Genomic DNA, 21,652 nt, shown 5'->3' on the forward strand with positions numbered 1-21,652 from the left:
GAACTCTTCCCCGACACTTTGCTGGATCGGAGTCCGGGGATCATCATCGAGCTGAACGTGTGCTAGAACTCGGAGGTGCCGTAGTTTCGGTGCTTGATCGGTCGGGCCGTGAAGACGTACGACTACATCAACCGCGTTGTCATAACGCTTCCGCTGTCGGTCTACGAGGGTACGTAGACTACACTCTCCCCTCTCGTTGCTATGCATCACCATGATCTTGCGTGTGCGTAGGAATTTTTTTGAAATTACTACGTTACCCAACAGTGGCATCCGAGCCTGGTTTTATGTGTTGATGTTGTGCACGAGTAGAACACAAGTGAGTTGTGGGCGATATAAGTCATACTGCTTACCAGCATGTCATACTTTGGTTCGGCGGTATTGTTGAATGAAGCGGCCCGGACCGACATTACGCGTACGCTTACGCGAGATTGGTTCTACCGACGTGCTTTGCACACAGGTGGCTGGCGGGTGTCAGTTTCTCCAACTTTAGTTGAACTGAGTGTGGCTACGCCCGGTCCTTGCGAAGGTTAAAACAACACCAACTTGACAAACTATCATTGTGGTTTTTGATGCGTAGGTAAGATTGGTTCTTGCTTAAGCCCGTAGCAGCCACGTAAAACTTGCAACAAACAAAGTAGAGGACGTCTAACTTGTTTTTGCAGGGCATGTTGTGATGTGATATGGTCAAGACATGATGCTAAATTTTATTGTATGAGATGATCATGTTTTGTAACCGAGTTATCGGCAACTGGCAGGAGCCATATGGTTGTCGCTTTATTGTATGCAATGCAATCGCCCTGTAATGCTTTACTTTATCACTAAGCGGTAGTGATAGTCGTAGAAGCATAAGATTGGCGAGACGACAACGATGCTACGATGGAGATCAAGGTATTGCACCGGTGACGGTGGTGATCATGACGGTGCTTCGAAGATGGAGATCATAAGCACAAGATGATGATGGCCATATCATATCACTTATATTGATTACATGTGATGTTTATCTTTTATGCATCTTATCTTGCTTTGATTGACGGTAGCATTTTAAGATGATCTCTCACTAATTATCAAGAAGTGTTCTCCCTGAGTATGCACCGTTGCGAAAGTTCTTCATGCTGAGACACCACGTGATGATCGGGTGTGATAGGCTCTACGTTCAAATACAACGGGTGCAAAACAGTTGCACACGCGGAATACTCAGGTTATACTTGACAAGCCAAGCATATACAGATATGGCCTCGGAACACGGAGACCGAAAGGTTGAGCGTGAATCATATAGTAGATATGATCAACATAGTGATGTTCACCAATGAAACTACTCCATCTCACGTGATGATCTGACATGGTTTAGTTGATTTGGATCACGTGATCACTTAAAGGATTAGAGGGATGTCTATCTAAGTGGGAGTTCTTTAGTAATATGATTAATTGAACTTAAATTTATCATGAACTTAGTACCTGATAGTATCTTGCTTGTTTATGTTTGATTGTAGATAGATGCCCCGTGCTGTTGTTCCGTTGAATTTTAATGCGTTCCTTGAGAAAGCAAAGTTGAAAGATGATGGTAGCAATTACACGGACTGGGTCCGTAACTTGAGGATTATCATCATTGCTGCACAGAAGAATTACGTCCTGGAAGCACCGCTGGGTGCCAGGCCTGCTGCTGGAGCAACACCAGATGTTATGAACGTCTGGCAGAGCAAAGCTGATGACTACTCAATAGTTCAGTGTGCCATGCTTTACGGCTTAGAATCGGGACTTCAACGACGTTTTGAATGTCATGGAGCATATGAGATGTTCCAGGAGTTGAAGTTAATATTTCAAGCAAATGCCAGGATTGAGAGATATGAAGTCTCCAATAAGTTCTATAGCTGCAAGATGGAGGAGAACAGTTCTGTCAGTGAGCATATACTCAAAATGTCTGGGTATAATAATCACTTGATTCAATTTGGAGTTAATCTTCCAGATGATTGCGTCATTGACAGAATTCTCCAATCACTTCCACCTAGCTACAAGAGCTTTGTGATGAACTATAATATGCAAGGGATGGTTAAGACAATTCCCGAGCTCTTCGCAATGCTGAAAGCTGCGGAGGTAGAAATCAAGAAGGAGCATCAAGTGTTGATGGTCAACAAGACCACTGGTTTCAAGAAAAAGGGCAAAGGGAAGAATAAGGGGAACTTCAAAAAGAACAGCAAGCAAGTTGCTGCTCAGGAGAAGAAACCCAAACCCAAATCTGGACCTAAGCCTGAAACTGAGTGCTTCTACTGCAAGCAGACTGGTCACTGGAAGCGGAACCGCCCCAAGTATTTGGCGGATAAGAAGGATGGCAAGGTGAACAAAGGTATATATCATATACATGTTATTGATGTGTACCTTACTAATGCTCGCAGTAGCACCTGGGTATTTGATACTGGTTCTGTTGCTAATATTTGCAACTCGAAACAGGGACTACGGATTAAGCGAAGATTGGCTAAGGACGAGGTGACGATGCGCGTGGGAAATGGTTCCAAAGTCGATGTGATCGCGGTCGGCACGCTACCTCTACATCTACCTTCGGGATTAGTATTAGACCTAAATAATTGTTATTTGGTGCCAGCGTTGAGCATGAACATTATATCTGGATCTTGTTTGATGCGAGACGGTTATTCATTTAAATCAGAGAATAATGGTTGTTCTATTTATATGAGTAATATATTTTATGGTCATGCACCCTTGAAGAGTGTTCTATTCTTATTAAATCTCGATAGTAGTGACACACATATTCATAATGTTGAAGCCAAAAGATGCAGAGTTGATAATGATAGTGCAACTTATTTGTGGCACTGCCGTTTAGGTCATATCGGTGTAAAGCGCATGAAGAAACTCCATACTGATGGACTTTTGGAACCACTTGATTATGAATCACTTGGTACTTGCGAACCGTGCCCTATGGGCAAGATGACCAAAACACTGTTCTCCGGTACTATGGAGAGAGCAACAGATTTGTTGGAAATCATACATACAGATGTATGTGATCCGATGAATGTTGAGGCTCGTGGCGGATATCGTTATTTTCTCACCTTCACAGATGACTTAAGTAGATATGGGTATATCTACTTAATGAAACATAAGTCTGAAACATTTGAAAAGTTCAAAGAATTTCAGAGTGAAGTTGAAAATCATCGTAACAAGAAAATAAAATTCCTACGATCTGATCGTGGAGGAGAATATTTGAGTTACGAGTTTGGTGTACATTTAAAACAATGCGGAATAGTTTTGCAACTCACGCCACCCGGAACACCACAGCGTAATGGTGTGTCCGAATGTCGTAATCGTACTTTACTAGATATGGTGTGATCTATGATGTCTCTTACTGATTTACCACTATCGTTTTGGAGTTATGCTTTAGAGACGGCCGCATTCACGTTAAATAGGGCACCATCAAAATCCGTTGAGACAACGCCTTATGAACTGTGGTTTGGCAAGAAACCAAAGTTGTCGTTTCTGAAAGTTTGGGGCTGCGATGCTTATGTGAAAAAGCTTCAACCTGATAAGCTCGAACCCAAATCAGAGAAATGTGTCTTCATAGGATATCCAAAAGAAACTATTAGATACACCTTCTATCACAGATCCGAAGGCAAGACTTTTGTTGCTAAATTCAGAAACTTTCTAGAGAAGGAGTTTCTCTCGAAAGAAGTGAGTGGGAGGAAAGTAGAACTTGATGAGGTAACTGTACCTGCTCCCTTATTGGAAAGTAGTACATCACAGAAACCGGTTTCTGTGACACCTACACCAATTAGTGAGGAAGCTAATGATGATGATCATGAAACTTCAAAACAAGTTACTACTGAACCTCGTAGATCAACCAGAGTAAGATCCACACCAGAGTGGTACGGTAATCCTGTTCTGGAAGTCATGCTACTAGATCATGATGAACCTACGAACTATGAAGAAGCGATGGTGAGCCCAAATTCCGCAAAATGGCTTGAAGCCATGAAATCTGAGATGGGATCCATGTATGAGAACAAAGTATGGACTTTGGTTGACTTGCCCAAAGATCAGCAAGCAATTGAGAATAAATGGATCTTCAAGAAGAAGACTGACGCTGACGGTAATGTTACTGTCTACAAAGCTCGACTTGTCACAAAAGGTTTTCGACAAGTTTAAGGGATTGACTACGATGAGACCTTCTCACCCGTAGCGATGCTTAAGTCTGTCCGAATCATGTTAGCAATTGCCGCATTTTATGATTATGAAATGTGGCAGATGGATGTCAAAACTGCATTCCTGAATGGATTTCTGGAAGAAGAGTTGTATATGATGCAACCGGAAAGTTTTGTCGATCCAAAGGGAGCTAACAGAGTGTGCAAGCTCCAGCGATCCATTTATGGACTGGTGCAAGCCTCTCAGAGTTGGAATAAACGCTTTGATAATGTGATCAAAGCATTTGGTTTTGTACAGACTTTTGGAGAAGCCTGTATTTACAAGAAAGTGAGTGGGAGCTCTGTAGCATTTCTGATATTATATGTAGATGACATATTACTAATCGGAAATGGTATAGAATTTCTTGATAGCATAAAGGGATACTTGAATAGGAGTTTTTCAATGAAAGACCTTGGTGAAGCTGCTTACATATTGGGCATTAAGATCTATAGAGATAGATCAAGACGCTTAATTGGACTTTCACAAAGCACATACCTTGACAAAATTTTGAAGAAGTTCAAAATGGATCAAGCAAAGAAAGGATTCTTGCCTGTGTTACAAGGTGTGAAATTGAGTAAGACTCAATGCCCAACCACTGCAGAAGATAGAGAGAAAATGAAAAATGTTCCCTATGCTTCAGCCATAGGCTCTATCATGTATGCAATGCTGTGTACCAGACCTAATATATGTCTTGCTATAAGTCTAGCAGGGAGGTACCAAAGTAATTCAGGAGTGGATCACTGGACAGCGGTCAAGAACATCCTAAAATACCTGAAAAGGACTAACGATATGTTTCTCGTATATGGAGGTGACAAAAAGCTCATCGTAAATGGTTACGTTGATGCAAGCTTTGACACTGATCCGGACGATTCTAAATCGCAAACCGGATACGTGTTTACATTGAACGGTGGAGCTGTCAGTTGGTGCAATTCTAAACAAAGCGTTGTGGCGGGATCTACATGTGAAGTGGAGTACATAGCTGCTTTGGAAGCAGCAAACGAAGGAGTCTAGATGAAGGAGTTCATATCCAATCTAGGTGTCATACCTAGTGCATCGGGTACAATGAAAATCTTTTGTGACAATACTGGTGCAATTGTCTTGGCAAAGGAATCCAGATTTCACAAGAGAACCAAACACATCAAGAGACGCTTCAATTCCATCCGGGATCTAGTCCAGGTGGGAGACATAGAGATTTGCAAGATACATATGGATCTGAATGTAGCAGACCTGTTGACTAAGCCTCTTCCACGAGCAAAACATGATCAGCACCAAAGCTCCATGGGTGTTAGAATCATTATTGTGTAATCTAGATTATTGACTCTAGTGCAAGTGGGAGACTGAAGGAAATATGCCCTAGAGGCAATAATAAAGTTATTATTTATTTCCTTATTCATGATAAATGTTTATTATTCATGCTAGAATTGTATTATCCGGAAACATAATACTTGTGTGAATACATAGACAAACTAAACGTCACTAGTATGCCTCTACTTGACTAGCTCATTAATCGAAGATGGTTATGTTTCCTAACCATAGACATGTGTTGTCATTTGATTAACGGGATCACATCATTAGGAGAATGATGTGATTGACATGACCCATTCCATTAGCTTAGCACCCGATCGTTTAGTATGTTGCTATTGCTTTCTTCATGACTTATACATGTTCCTATGACTATGAGATTATGCAACTCCCATTTGCCGGAGGAACACTTTGTGTGCTACCAAACGTCACAACGTAACTGGGTGATTATAAAGGAGCTCTACAGGTGTCTCCAAAGGTACATGTTGGGTTGGCGTATTTCGAGATTAGGATTTGTCACTCCGATTGTCGGAGAGGTATCTCTGGGCCCTCTCGGTAATGCACATCACATAAGCCTTGCAAGCATTGCAACTAATGAGTTAGTTGCGAGATGATGTATTACGAAACGAGTAAAGAGACTTGCCGGTAACGATATTGAACTAGGTATTGAGATACCGACGATCGAATCTCGGGCAAGTAACATACCGATGACAAAGGGAACAAAGTATGTTGTTGTGCGGTCTGACCGATAAAAGATCTTTGTAGAATATGTGGGAGCCAATATGAGCATCCAGGTTTCGCTATTGGTTATTGACCAGAGACATGTCTCGGTCATGTCTACATTGTTCTCGAACCCGTAGGGTCCGCACGCTTAACGTTACGATGACAGTTTCATTATGAGTTTATATATTTTGATGTACCAAAGTTTGTTCGGAGTCCCAGATGTGATCATGGACATGACGAGGAGTCTCGAAATGATCGAGACATAAAGATTGATATATTAGACGGCTATATTCAGACACCGGAAGTGTTACGGGTGATTTCGGAGAAAACCGGAGTGCCGGAGGGTTACCGGAACCCCCCGGGAGAAGTAACGGGCTTTATGGGCCCTAGTGGAGAGAGAGAGGGGTGGCCAGGGTGGGCCGTGCGCCCCCTCCCCCTCTGGTCCGAATTGGACTAGGAGAGGGGGGGCGGCGCCCCCCTTTCCTTCTCCCTCTCCCCCTTCCTTTCCCCCTCCTAGTAGGAGTAGGAAAGAGGGGAGTCCTACTCCTACTAGGAGGAGGAGGACTCCTCCTTGGCGCGCCCAAGGGCCGGCCGGCCTCCCCCCTTGCTCCTTTATATACAGGGGCAGGGGGCACCTCTAGACACACAAGTTGATCTTCAAGATCGTTCTCTTAGCCGTGTGCGGTGCCCCCCTCCACCATAGTCCTCGATAATATTGTAGTGGTGCTTAGGCGAAGCCCTGCAACAGTAGAACATCAAGATCGTCACCACGCTGTCGTGCTGACGAAACTCTTCCCCGACACTTTGCTGGATCGGAGTCTGGGGATCGTCATCGAGCTGAACGTGTGCTAGAACTCAGAGGTGCCGTAGTTTCGGTGCTTGATCGGTCGGGCCGTGAAGACGTACGACTACATCAACCGCGTTGTCATAACGCTTCCGCTGTCGGTCTACGAGGGGACATAGACTACACTCTCCCCTCTCGTTGCTATGCATTACCATGATCTTGCGTGTGCGTAGGATTTTTTTTGAAATTACTACGTTACCCAAAATTAGCCTCTTAAAATGTGATAGTTGTTTCTATGTTAAGTATGTAGATATGGACCATATGGGTATCAAAATCGTGTTACGAAGATCATCCTTATGTCCAATAGTGTAACCACTATATATATGTTACTCAAATGTTGTTACTCAAGTTCTTAAATTTTCATGGAAAGTATTAGTATCATACACAGTTCATGGAGTTTAAGCGTGTGCCCGATGTCCAGAAGGCATTTGCATATTAACTGTCCACATTGTAAATTCACACACATGTTAACATAAGGAAACATATGTGTAACTTACTAATCATCGCACACGAGTACTCGCAGACGCATCGTGTGCGATACTCCTAGCCACCGCAAGCAAATAGTTTGCATTTTTCAAAGTTTTTTGTACACATAGAATCGCACACGAACTAACTATATTAACCGTTGGTGTTGTAATTTCTCATCGCAAACAGTTTAACCGAGTCGACTGTTTGCCATGTATCACACACATCTTGTTTACACGACTCATTTATGTTCTTTTGGCTCATCGCAAACAGTTCATCCATGTGAATCGTATGCCGCATATCACACACATCTTGTTAAGTTAACCAATTTCTGTTGTGTTCCCTAATTGAAAACAGTTCGTCCGAGTACTATATGCCGTATATCACACACCTTGATTTGGCTAATCATTTATGTTGCACTCCCTAATAGCAGACAGTTCATCGAAGCGAACTGTATGCCGTATATCGCACACACATTGATATGGCTATCCGTTTTTGTTATTCTGTCTCATCGCAAATAGTTTAAATGGATTAACCGTGTGCCCTGCATCACACACGTAACTAAAATCTGAACCGTGTTTGATGGCTCCGCCATCGCAAACGTTTTGCATATTTTTTGACGGTTTTTACACCATCGTTTGCGATTAATGCATCACATACACTTTTGTCAAAAGGGTCTCTAATCGTAGTGTCGCGTTAGCAGCATTCTCCAGTAGTGACCGGTCGTCTCGTCGTACGCTCCAAGTCTTCTGGGTCCACCTGATTGTAGGGCCATGGGCCGGGTTAATCAGCCCATGGCATAACTGACCTAGGGGCCCTCCGGGCCGGACTACTCAGGCCAGCTTCCGGCCAGGCGATACATCCCTGGGTCATAACACCGTCAATATGTGAAGACAAATTCTAATCCCAGAAGCAAGAAACATAAAATTTTCACATAGGCACAAGAAGCAGCAAGGAAGGATACAGAGAGAGCATTTGGAGTGTTGCAAGCCGGGTTGCAATTGTTTGAGATCATGCACATTTAACAACGATGCATTGCAAAGATCATGACATGTTGTGTGATTCTATACAATATGATCATCAAGAATGAGAGAGATACATCAAACCCCATCGAGTATGAAAATATTGGCACAACAGCAAGGCCTCACAAAGACACAAACCACATTCAAGCATTGTTTGAGGTCTATCACAAGATTGAAGTCAAGACGTCACATGATCAAGTGCATGGAGATCTCACTAAGCATCAATGACAACTAGCTGGTGATGATGTGTGTATATTTATTTAATTCATTTATTTTCATTTGAGCAATTATTCCATTAGATTATTTGTTGCATTTTGATTTTTCTTATCCGAATTAATGTTGTAACTGTTGAATTGATGAAATGTTGATTTTTGTGTACTTTGTTTTTTATCTATTATCTCATAGACCCAAAGCATCTAGCTCAATTTCAAATATGAAGTTGCTTACCACACATCCCATCTGGTGATGTCAAGAAAAAAATATAAATTATAAAGGCTACATATGATGACACGTTTTAAAAAAATCAACGAACGCCGCAAATCAACCAAAGTTCAAGTCCTAGACTTGACATTGATGCTCGCATTTTTTTGGATTTATTTTAGGCCTTCCGGCGATGTGCGTTCAGTGAGAGGAGACGTTCTTGTCGACTCAACTATGATGACTTCGTTAATCTTAAGATGATGTGTCGGTTGAGTCTCTTGAAGGTGCTCATAGGGGTAGGATGTGCGTGCATGCGATCATAGAAATGAGTGTATGCACATGTGTATGTACGAACGTTTGCGTTTGTACCATGTTAAAATAAATAAATTAATGAACGCCTCCTCTCATCTAAAATGAAAATAAAATCCATACTGTGTTATGTTAACATAAATTAATGGGTAGCGCTGGGCGCCGGTACGCCGGCCGAAAGTTTCGGCCGGTCTGCCCCCAATCGCCCGATCTGGCTGCGCGAGACCTTCAGATTGTAGCTCCTATTCTATTTTTTTCTTACCTTATCCTCGTCTCCAGCACACAGAGAGAGGAGCGAGCCAGTCAAGGCCGCCATGGATGCGCGGCCATGAAGCCCACGCTTGCCGCTTTGGCACCGCCCGTGCTTGTCGCCCCGGCCATGGCGCTGCCCGCGCTCGTTGCAGGTCCCCATCCTCGCCGGCAGTCCTCGTTGCCGGTCCCGCGTTCGTCCTTGGCCTCGTGCTTGCCGGCAACCCGCGCTCGCCGCCGTATCCTTGGCCGCCCATGCTCGTTCTTGACCTCGTGCTCGGTGTCGCATCCTTGGCTGCCCGCGCTTATCGGCCATGGCAACTCTGGTGTCGGTCGTAGCAAAAACGAACAATGGTTGTAGCAATTCTTCGTCGTTGCCGCCGTCGCTGCTCGCGACTCCGCCATGGATGGATGTAGCAAAATCCTACGCCAGTAGTAGCAAAATCTGAGGACGGTTGCAACAAAAAAAGGCACCACCATAATACGTCGCAGCTCCGCCGTGATAAGATGTAGCAAATTCCGTCGCCGGTAGTAGCAAAATTTGGCGACGGTTGTAGCAAAAACTCGGTTGTTTCCAGCGAAGTTCTTGTCCTCGGTTGCCTCATTAATTTGCTTCCCATCGCCGCCATTGACTTGGGGGTTGCAACTTTTCTTCACAACGGTTCGAGCACCTTCAACGGGGGGCTGTAGCTTTTCTGCGGGGGTCAAAGCTTTCAGCCGGTCGAAGCTGTCTACAGAAGCAGGCTGAAGCTTTTTCAAACTACGGTTGGAGGCTTCATATGAATGAATGTAGCTTTTTTCGGTGTATGTTGAAACTTTATATGTCGCAGGTTGAAGCTTTCGATCAAAGGGTTGTAGCTTTTTGGGTAGTCGGTTGCAGCATCAATGGAGGAGCAAAAAAATGCTTCCAAGTTTGTTTTGGGAGGACATGGTGCATCGGTGGGGGGAGGAGGTCGCGCCGCCGTGGTTGTAGCATCTCCAGTGGACTGTTCCAGCGTACGGAAATTGTGAGCAGCAGCTCGCAGACGGCATGTCCATGACAACTTCCCAAGTCCGGTTCGCCGGGGCAGAAGGAATCTGCAAGCCGGAGCAATGGAAAGAGTGTTTATGGGGAGATGGAGACTTACATGGGACTGGGGCTAGCCGGCAGCTGGATCTGAACGAGGAAGACGAGGAGCGCCTGAAAGAAGGAGGGGGGTCAAGAGGAAGAAGATGAGCGCTGAGTGAGAGAAGAGGATCGGGTGGGGTCGGGCGAGCAGGTGGGCCAGCTGTCGCACGAGGCCCACACCCTGTACTCGCCGCGTGCGACCGGCTGAAACTTCGGCCGGTCTGCCAGCCACAAACATTTACCTAAATTAATTAATGAGCGCCTTCCGCTCATCTAAAAATAAAAAATAAAAAAAATGGAACGCCTATGGTCGACCCTGCTAGAGTTGCTCCTAGCTCGAGCCCATCATTAACCGTCGGGCAGGGACAGACCGAGCTCGAAACCCTCTTCCGCCGCTCTGCCTAAACCCCACCGCCGAAATGCTCCTTCGCTCGCTCCTCCGCCGCGGCGCCGCCGCGGTTTCGGCCGGCGGCGGCCGCGCTCCCGCCGCGCGCCCGGACCCGCCCGCTTCCCTAGCTTCCCTCCTCCTGGTCTCCCGCTCCTACGCGAAGGCCAAGGGTGGGGGCAAGCCGGCGGCGTCCACTAGTAACCGTGGCAAGGTCCGTGTCAAGGATCCCAAAGGCGTGGCGTCCGAGGACGCATCCGCTTCAGGGGAATCCGCCGCATCCGCTGGCGGGGCAGACGAGATCGACGCCGAGTTCGAGATGCCCACCGATCCGCTGCCCCCGACCTACGACCCGGCGGTCGACGTCGGGCCCGGCGGTCGGCCGCTCTTCGCCTTCACCGACACCTTTGCGTCCTTCTCCCACCGCGGCGCCAATGCCTACGTCGATTTCACGTACGCACCCGTCCTTTTCCCTTGTCCACTGTCGTCTCGATTGGATCCGAATGCGGTGATGCGCGTGGTTATGTTAGATGTATTCGTTTTGTTTGTCAAGTTCGGATATCGGCTCTCATTCTCGTGGCAATTTTGGTGCTACTTACACCAAATAAAATGAAGTTTAATACTAGATGCCGTTGGTTAAATTGTGATACTAAAGTTTGTACTGATAAGGAAAATATAGCAGGGGACTTTGTAAGCATATCGATGTGACTAGGTATAAGGCTGTATACCCTGCATTTTTTTTCTATTTGTGTTGCTTCATCTCTAATCTAATGGTGAAGTATGTATGTGTTCTGCTGCCATTTAGACTTTCCCTTGGTTTAGTAATGTTCAAAGGTTGATGCCATGGTCACAAGCGTAGCAGTCTCATTCAACGTGATGATTTCCCCAATTGAACTATGTTGCTGATCGTCTAAACATGTGTATTTGTTTAATGCAACAGTTCCTTGTATCAACTTTAGGCCTCCTTTGGTTTGGAGGAATTTTGTAGGATTTTCATAGGATAGGATTTCTATAGGAACAATTCCTTCAGAGCTCTTTGGTTTGTAGGAATGAAATCCTATTCCTATGGAGGAATTCTTCCTATCCTCCACATTTCATAGGAAAACAAACATTAGCCTAGACTCAATGGAAAAAATCCTATGGTGTGAATCAAAGGGCATCTCTTTTTCTATTCCTATGCATAGGATTTGAGATGCATGTCATCTCATTTCCTATGACTTTCCTATTCCTATGATTTTCCAATCCTATGAACCAAAGGAGGCCTAGTATTTTTAGTCTTCTTCTGCAGCATCTTTTTCCTGCAATAATTTATTATACCTGTTGCACTGTTTATTTCATCTGATGCAAGCGATTGTTTACTATCATGCCTGCAATAGAAGGTCAATTATTGGACATGTAGGATCTGAGATGCTAATTATGATTATGGTCGAGTTCTCAGGTGTTAGTTGAGAACCCTTTTTGGGATATGAAGTATTTCTTTTCTGTCCGTTGTTTCAGTTTGGATGAATGGAAAGCCATGCTACCAGAGGGATTGCCAGCAGGGATGATGAAGGAGTTTCAAGACACGAGGCGGTGCGCTGTGATGGTGAGGGAAAGCTTCCTAGACCTGCGGGATAACTTCCGGAGAATTGTTGATCCGGCCATTACAGCCAAACGCAAAGGTGCGCCTGTACTTCTGTGATGTCATGTTACAGTGGCATATGCAATACTTGTAGTTTGCCTTGTCAAGTCTTAATATTTCTTAGATGAACAACGGCAGTATTTATTGGTTTATTTGCATCCTACAGTAATATTGTCATTGATTGCGCTATCACACTATTCATTTGTGTTGCCTTAGTTATTTCATTTGTGTTCCCTTAGTGAATTGACATACCCCTAACTGCCCGTTATTCGTCGATGATATTTATGTAAGGTAATTCGAAACTAAAATATATTTTATTACGATCTTTGAGTGTCTATTTCTTTAATAGCTATAATATCAAGAAGTGAAAAAGAGCAATTGAGATCAGGTTACTTATCTGTAGAGTTCTTCTTTTTTCCAGCCATGCTGTAGATTCTTTTCTACTGACTGCACATTATCATTATCAAGACATCCAATTTGAAATAATTATGTAGGAACATGTTCCCTCTAACATTATACCCTGGATTATTAGGTTATGAACTGGCCCTAATCTTCTTCCTTTTTGTATCTGTCCTCAGAGACCAAAAGACAAATTATCTTGGATGGCCCTCGGAGTTGTGGTAAAAGCATTGCACTTGCGATGCTTGTGCACTGGGCCCGTACTGAGGGATGGCTGGTGTTCTATGTTCCCCAAGGGAAGGATTGGACTCATGGAGGATTTTTCTATAGAAATACCTACAGTGATCTTTTTGATACTCCTGTACAGGCTGGAAAGGTTTTGCAGGTGCTAATGTCTACATGATGTCTGTATTTTGCTTTTTCCTCGGTATTTACGAAATTGCTTTATTGCAATCATTATGTTCTGTTACATCTTTCTTGTTATTTCATCTGTTCTGTCTCAGCACCCAATTATTTTGCTAGCTTGAGCTGGTTCACCATTCATAATGTATTAAGCACCTAATGCAGCACAAGTCATATACCACTTTGCATTGGTCGGTGGTCAGGGCGTATTCATTAACATCTAAACATTTACTATTATCCTTTTCAACTGGCAGAGATGTAGTATGCTTTCTTTCTTATTTAAAATTTTCTAAGTGCATTTGTGAAGAAGATTCAAAATTTAAGTATACCATAAGATTGCTTCTACATTTTGTTTGTAATTTGATACTTACTTTAAGTATTTGTTAATCATGCTTTACAACAACAACAACAACAACAACAACTAAGCCTTTTGTCAAAAACATGTTGTTAATGCTTCGTTTTTATTAAAATTAGTTGGATGGCATCTATTGTCAATGTTCCAGGGTGTGCAATGCTGCGCACATTGCGTCTACTTAATCTGTATGTGCAATACTGCTACAAAGGCCCCCCCCCCCCCCCCCCCCCCCCGAAATTGTAATCTTGTATAACTAAATAGGTGATCCCCACTAACCTATTTCTCTCAACATGCAACAATGCCACCTCAATATGCATGGGGGAAAAGCCCACCTCAGCATGCAACTATGCATGGGAAAATGCTCAAATGTTTCAATTCTGTTATGCTACTTATATTCAATTATACAATAGTCATACATTTTCAGTTCAGTTCTTATACTCCCTTGGATCCATATTACTTGTCGCTCAAACGGATGTATCTAGCACTGAAATACGTCTAGATACATCCATTTGGGCGACCAGTAATATGGATCGGGGGGAGTATTATTATTATTTCAAATGTTCATGTTCATATAAGATATAACCAAATCTCATCGAAATATATTGCAAGCAATTCCTGCAGCAATGCGTGGGGTATCATCTAGTTATTTTAATTAGGTGAACACAATATCTTGTTGATGATTACTCACATACAATACATAACTAGGAACACACTACTATAACTAGCTGGCTGGGTCAATAATCTCTAACTATCTGTTTCTACTGTTGCGTCAGGATTTTTTGAAATACAACGAAACTCGCTTACAGCAGTTACCATGTCAAATTTTTGAGTCTATTCCCCTGGGAGAAGGTACTGGTGTTGGAATGATGAAAGGGGCTGACACAGTGGAAATGCCAGAAGGGTCCACATTGTATGATCTCATTCAAACTGGGATAACCCACTCGCATGCTGCAGTTGGTGTTGTAGTTCGTTTAAGAAAGGAGCTATCACATGTTAAAGATGTGCCTGTACTGTTTGCCATTGATCAGGTATGCTTATAGTGCCCATGCATGCGGCTTCTTTCAAATGTGATTGTTGTAGTGACAGTAATGATCAGTCTCAATAAATTATATTTCTTCCTTTTGCAGTATAACAGTTGGTTTACATTCACCGAGTACCAGGAGCCTGTAACTGTTAGATCCTGTCGATCTATCCACGCGAAAGAGCTTACAACGGTTTGTTGCACCAAAGCTGCTTACCTTTTTTAGCATTACCCTTCTGAAGTTGCATCCTCTCCGAAATTGCTTGTAATTTTCTCCTTCCAAAAGTGGCAAACACCTGTGTATCCTTTCAGTCAAACTTTTCTATCTTTGACCAAGTTTCTACTCCCTCCGTTCCCAAATACAAGTCTTTTTAAATATTCCAACAAGTGACTACATACGGAGCAAAATGAGTGAATCTACATTCTAGAACATGTCTATATACATCCGTATGTTGTAGTCCATTTGAAATGTCTAAAAAGACTTGCATTTAGGAACGGAGGGAGTAGAAAAAACTACTCCATCCGATCCATGTTAACTGTCGCTGAGTTAGTACAACTTTAGTACAAAGTTCTATTAACTCAGTGACAATTAATATGGATCGGAGGGAGTATCAAAATCTGCAGTACTAATAAACAATAGACCCAAAGTGGCCGGACCCTTCCCCGGACCCTGCGCAAGCGGGAGCTACATGCACCGGGTTGCCCTTAATAAACAATACTCTCTCCGTCCTATATTAATTGTCGTTCAAACGGATGTATCTAGCCGTATATCAGTGCTAGATACATCCGTTTGAGCGACAATTGATATGGGACAGAGGGAGTATGTGAAAATATATTTCTTGGTGGATATAATGATACTGATTTGTGATCGTACATGTTTTTTTTACAAACTTGGTCAAAGATAGAAAGTTTGACTTCTGAAAAAAATTAATACACCTTATAGAAAAGAATGGAGAGAGCTCTTTCTGGTTAGGCTACTGTAAAAAGCTTAAGGCGTTTTCCCTTTTCTGGTTATTCATTTTTCTTTACAGCCCTAGATTGTTCTGTTGTTTCATTAATCTAGCTGATAGCAGTGCTGTGATTTGTCGCATTAGATTCTTGGAGTTTGAAAAGCATTTCTTGTTTTTGTTTTTTCAAGTAGACACGGTGTATAGGTTTTAGTGTACCAAGAATTCTTAAATGAAATTTGATAGATCTGAGAATTTAGTTTGTCTTCATTTTGGTCTAAGAAATCAAATGAAGTTCTCTTATCATGTGGCACTGGTATTGCTGTTCTAACTACTTTATTATATAACTCGTCATAGCTAATTTTATTTGATAAATCTTCTCTTTCACCAACTTTGGCTGGTCTGAAAATGTACATGCATGATTTTTTAAGCCCTTCTGACTAAAATGATCACAACTAATTATACTTTATGTATTGCTTACTTCAACAGGTCAATGCTTATAGGTCAATGCTTCACAATGATATGATGGTAGGAGCCTTCTCACATTCAACCGCAGTTGGCAAACTAAGACAGGAGCTCCCGGATGTTCCTTCTGATGCTCGTCTGCTTTTTCCACGGTACACCGTAGATGAAGCAGAGACTGTGTGCCACTATTATATGAGGTACTTCCAAATAAAAATTCTGTCTAGTGATAGCTTTTGAATATTGTGCCATAGCCGGCAATCGCATGTGCTTACAGAAGCTCTGTTTGCGCGACCTGTGGCTTTTGAAATTAATTGAAGCAAACAATCATTTTGATCTATTTGTTGGGCAGGCAAAAGATTATTCGACGTGAAAGTTTTTCAGAAGAGAAGTGGAAAAAGATATACTATTTGTCAAATGGAAATGGCTCAGAGATGAGGTGGCTTGCTGCGTTTATATGAGGCAGTGAATACTTAAAGTTAATTAATAATCATAATGTTCTGTTCTGAGAACAGTCTGCAGTCCTGTAGCTTCAGGTGTTGTCTGGATGTTTGCACAAGATTTGTGCTTTGATTTGAAATCCCCGGTTATCAGTAATTTTGTGTTCGCTTTTGCATCTTCTTATGCAAATTCTGATGCCAGGAGTGATATAGTATAAGAAAGCTGCCACTTTGGTTCCAGCATGCCAATTTCCCACTGTTGTATACTTGTACTATGTCTTATGGAACTCCTGGGAGCAAATTGCTACCTAGTCAAATACCCAAGATTTTCTCCCCGTATTAGAAGTGTGAACATAATTTTGGCTGTGGCTCCAAATTTTATCCATGTGTTCTGACAACACATTCTTTATGGGTACTGGCCAGGATTATAGTGAGCTGACCTACTGAAGTAGGATAAGAAGAATAAGCAACTGATGTATAACTTTTGTCTTAGTAAAGCCTCTATGTTTTGGTTCAGATATACGTATACTTTTCCCTGTTGGTTGGGGGCCGTAGTGATCAAAGAATTTGAGTTGCAGGGAGATCTGTCAATGAGTTGAACTTTTTTTTTGAGGAAATGAATTGAACTTTATTGAAGAGGCACTTGCTACCAACTGAAAGCCTCCCTCCGTCTGGAAATACTTGTCATCAAAATGAACAAAAGAGGATGTATCCAGATGTATTTTAGTTCTAGATACATCATTTTTTATCCATTTTGATGACAAGTATTTTTGGACGGAGGGAGTACAACGTTATTTTGAGTCTGATCAGATAAGATTTTTGGCAAATGCTGTTTGCATCCTTTTCAATTATATATCAATCCTATTTGTGGTTTTGCTAGACTTATGTTGATGGTCTAATCTGTTAATTTAGCATCCTATGGTCACTCAATAATCTTATGACGACGAAGCTGCTGACCAGCTGACTTTTTGCACACGCCTCTGCGTTTGTGTGCGTAGTTATTGTGAAGCCTGTCGTTGCTGAGGATAGACTGTGGACTAAAAACGCAGATAGAATGGATTTGCCCCTCTAATACTCGGACAAGTTTTGATATCTACCGTTCTGAATTACTGGCTCTATATGGTTTTTGCTCCTGCGTTATTATCCATGGATCGCCATCTATCTTGGGTCACATATCAACCTCTTGATGTGGATTTCCTGCAGAAGCTTCTGACCTAATTCATTTCCGCGTCATTGATAATTCGTATCAATTCATTTGTAGCCCCTGCAGTGGAATCACGGTATGTAGTGTCGTAACGTCGAATACGTCTGTACTGTACTGTAATGTAATCTAACCTGCAAGCTACGCACGCACGCTTTGTTTTCCGTCGTACCAAATTGACCTCTATTTTAAACCTGTTCTGGTTCTGCTGAACGCCCCGGCCGGGAGTGTCATTGAATTTTCTGTTGCCAGGAACTGTAACAGGATACACGTCAATTTGCAAGCTTTTTGAGAGAGGCGACACATGTTAATCGCCCAGTATTCCCAAAAAATGTTTACGCGGGTTTTACAGGAGCCACAAATAAACATTTCAACCCTGGCAGAAATCTGAAAAGTCCTCGCGTCCCAAGCATTTCTATCGTGAATAATGCAGGGCAACTTGGTAGAAGGATGCAGAAACCCTCTCCTCCTTCCCGAGTGGTAGGCCCCAACCCTTGTCCCCTAGCAGGAAGGATAAGCCCGCACACAAGCTCTCCTCTTCCTTCCTCTGCCTTCTTCTCCCTTGGAGCAAGGAGCTGGCTCCTTGACGCTGATGTGCCCATGCCCATGTGTGTGAGTGCCCACCCATATATAGCTTTCTCCCTCTGGCTCCTTGTCCCCTTGCCAATCAGTTGATCCGTCCAGCACCAGCAAGCAACCGGGTTCAGGTTCAAGTTTGATCCTCTAGCTTTTTCGGTTGCGTCCGTCGATTCGTCTGCCATGGAGGGAGGAGGCGTTCCTTCCGCCCAGGACGTGTGGGACTGGGAGGTGCTGCCTGACGAGCACAGGAGCTTCTACGCCGAGACCAGGGCCGCATCCCGTGCCCACGACGGCGGCGAGGTTCTTGCCGGTAAGGAAAGGGCCCGATCAGCCCGCTCTCGATCACGATTTACTTCGGTTTCCACTCGTGTTCTCATCCCCGTAACTGCAATTGATCGCGCGCGTAATTTCAGATCACGAAACCGAGGAACCGATCCTGCCTCCCCCGTCACAAGTCGACGCTGATAATGTTGACGAGTGCAAGGACATCGGCGTCGACGTCGACGTCGTGCCGGCCGGGGCCAGATCAACCCAAGAGGATGAGGAACCCGCGGCGCCGGAGCTGCTAGTCTCTGACGGCGACGGAGAGGAGAAGTTCCAGCCCTGTGTCGACGCCAAGGAGGTGGACGATGATGGCAAGCAGATGGCGGCGGCAGAGGCAGTGGAGTCAGAGCTTCCTCCTCACGAGTTCGCCGCGGGAGAGGAGGAAGAGGGCAAGAAGGAGGAGGACGGGGCGCCGCCGGAGTGCGTGGTGTTCAGCGTGGGGAAGCTGCGCGTGAACGCGGTCGGGGCGCTGTGCTCGTTCGGGGTCGCGGCGGCCACCGTCTGCGTTTTCCTCGTCGGCGGCAGGCTGCAGCACCAGAAGCAGCACCAGCACCACCAGCAGCAGAAGATCCAGCTGCAGTTCCTTGGCGATGATAAGGTTTGCTGACTCGGTCCCACCTAATCCAATCCAGAGCATCAGACTCCTTTTCAAATTAGTAACTCAACTTGAACCAATTACAGTATCAATCAACTGCGTTTTTTTAGAAACACACTACAAACACTCACATGCATGCACACGCACTCACCCGCATACGCTCACCCCCTATCTCTATTGTCATCTTGTCGAGCCGGCAGATCTTCAGATTGACGAAGTCGCCACGGAGCCTCGTACTCCCTTCGTTCGGAATTACTTGTCGCAGAAATAGATGTATCTAGACTAATTTGACAGGTGCACAGCCTAATTTGACCAGTTCCAACACGGAGTTTTTCTTCCCGGGTTTGACCTGACCGGATCGGCGCCACGCCATTCCCTTCTTGTGCAACTGAATCTTGAAATAGCCTAGGATTGAACTTGAAGCTAACTAGTCATTATTATTTGTCCAAGAGAAGCCTTGCTGAAGTAGATATGCTTGTTGATTTGTGGATGTGCAGAGAATTCAGCAGGTGGTGCAGCAGACATCGAGGCTGAACCAGGCTATGTCATCTATGATGGGGGCAGGCGCGTCCACAAGGGCCAACATATCGTTCGGTGGCTTCTACGACGGCTTCTGATCCACCCGCCCGTGATTCAACTCTCGGATCAAGCACAAGCTGCTGGATTCAACTACGTAGATCTGATGAAGAAAAAGCTAGCTCATGTTATAGCAAATCGACAGCCTTGTTAGTAGTTGTCATGTACTCCAACGTATAACATAGATCACGCCACCTGCAAAAACAAAAAAAGACATAGATCACGTGTTTGTACATAATGCACGATATACTGGATGTAAATAATTGGGAGTGTTGGACCGTGGCCGGGGCCGGCTGTATGTGTATGCACATGAGGATGGATTCATTAATAGATTTGTTATTAAGTTCATAGATAAGGGATCCGATGAACGATGATAACGAGGCCAAGAAGAAAGAACTCGCAGAGTTGATTGAGTACCTTTTGGAGCTGGACGAGATCCAGTGCATGCAAAGGTCAAGAGTAAATTGGTTACAGAAGGGTGACCGCAACACAAGCTTTTTTCAGGTGTACACATCAACAAGAAGGAAAAAGAACTTCATTAAAATGTTAAAAATAATGATGGTGAATGACTGGAAGGCAATGCTAACTTGAACCCACATATCCAGAGTTATTTTGAGCACTTATTCACGTCTGAGGTGAACCAAACTGACCCGACATTATTGGCAAAAGTTGAAACTAAGGTGATCGAACATATGAATTCAATGCTCCTGGCCCCTTTTACCGTTGATGATGTTGGTAAAGTTGCTTTTAGTATTGAGGATTTGAAGGCCTCAGGACCAGATGGACTCCATGCAGTTTTTTTAAGTATTGGTCTCTTCTTGGTGATGAGATCACACAAGAGGTTTTGATTGCTATAAAATCTAGGGAAGTTCCCGTAGAATGGAATGATACATCGATTGTGTTGATACCTAAGGTTGATAATCCAGAAGTGGTAACTCAGTACAGACCCATAAACTTATGCAATGTTCTCTATCAAATCATTTCTAAGATGCTTGCCTTACGCCTGAAAAGTATTTTGCCTGAAAAATTATCTCACCAACTCAGAGTGCTTTTGTTCCTGGGAGACTAATCACTGACAATATCCTCATTGCGTGTGAGTGCGTGCATAAGATTAAAGGGCCATTTGCATTTTCGTCCCTAACTCGAAACACCTAATCAGATATATCCCTAATTCGAAAGCCTGCTCAAAAATGCCCCTCCGCCGTCATGTGCCCTTATAGAAATGCCCCTCCGAGCCGTTTCCGTCCAGTCAAGGCTGTTTGACCGCTAACGTGCCGTTTCTTTGACATTTTTGCCCCTCCTTCCGTACATCTGGGCCCAACTAACCGGTTCACTCTCTCTCCTCTCTTTATTCTTCCTCGCGACGATAGGGGAATTTTTGAGCACGCACTGGATCGGGCGTTTCTGCGGTTGGAGAGAGAGGGCATGGTGGGCATGTCTTCTACGAGCTCGTCGGTGGCCGCCAATGTAAGTTTCAGTGTCGATTTGGGGGAGATATGGGCATATTGCGGAATTAGGGTTCATCAATTTGGGTTTTTTTGCTGTTAGGTTGATAGTGTCGGGATAGTTCAGTTTCAATCAGAGTTTTACATTCCTGATCTGACATTCTGTGGCCTTGAGGTTCGGTCGACGCGGTGGTGCCCTGGCCACGGGCTTATTCGTGCACGTCGCGTCGCCTGGGGAGGAGCAAGCTCCGGCAGAAGGTTTCTCGGCTGCCCTCT

General features: G+C 44.0%; 2 protein-coding genes across 2 annotated transcripts; both read left to right on the forward strand.

Moving 5' to 3' along the window:
- The first annotated feature begins 10,957 nt into the window (after nt 1-10,957).
- Nucleotides 10,958-16,995, forward strand: LOC125507502. Its single transcript, XM_048672065.1, has 7 exons — nt 10,958-11,462; nt 12,507-12,670; nt 13,209-13,414; nt 14,560-14,814; nt 14,914-15,000; nt 16,244-16,416; nt 16,569-16,995. The coding sequence occupies exons 1-7, from the start codon at nt 11,044-11,046 to the stop codon at nt 16,675-16,677; spliced, it is 1,413 nt and encodes a 470-aa protein (XP_048528022.1). The 5' UTR covers nt 10,958-11,043; the 3' UTR covers nt 16,678-16,995.
- Nucleotides 16,996-18,395: 1,400 nt separating this feature from the next.
- On the forward strand, nt 18,396-20,279 carry LOC125507509. The gene is made up of 3 exons (XM_048672072.1): nt 18,396-18,746; nt 18,850-19,358; nt 19,853-20,279. Exons 1-3 carry the CDS (start codon nt 18,617-18,619, stop codon nt 19,970-19,972), a joined length of 759 nt encoding a protein of 252 aa, XP_048528029.1. The 5' UTR covers nt 18,396-18,616; the 3' UTR covers nt 19,973-20,279.
- The last annotated feature ends 1,373 nt before the right edge of the window (nt 20,280-21,652 follow it).

Source organism: Triticum urartu, chromosome 1 (genome assembly GCF_003073215.2).
Source record: "Triticum urartu cultivar G1812 chromosome 1, Tu2.1, whole genome shotgun sequence".
Taxonomy (NCBI): domain Eukaryota; kingdom Viridiplantae; phylum Streptophyta; class Magnoliopsida; order Poales; family Poaceae; genus Triticum; species Triticum urartu.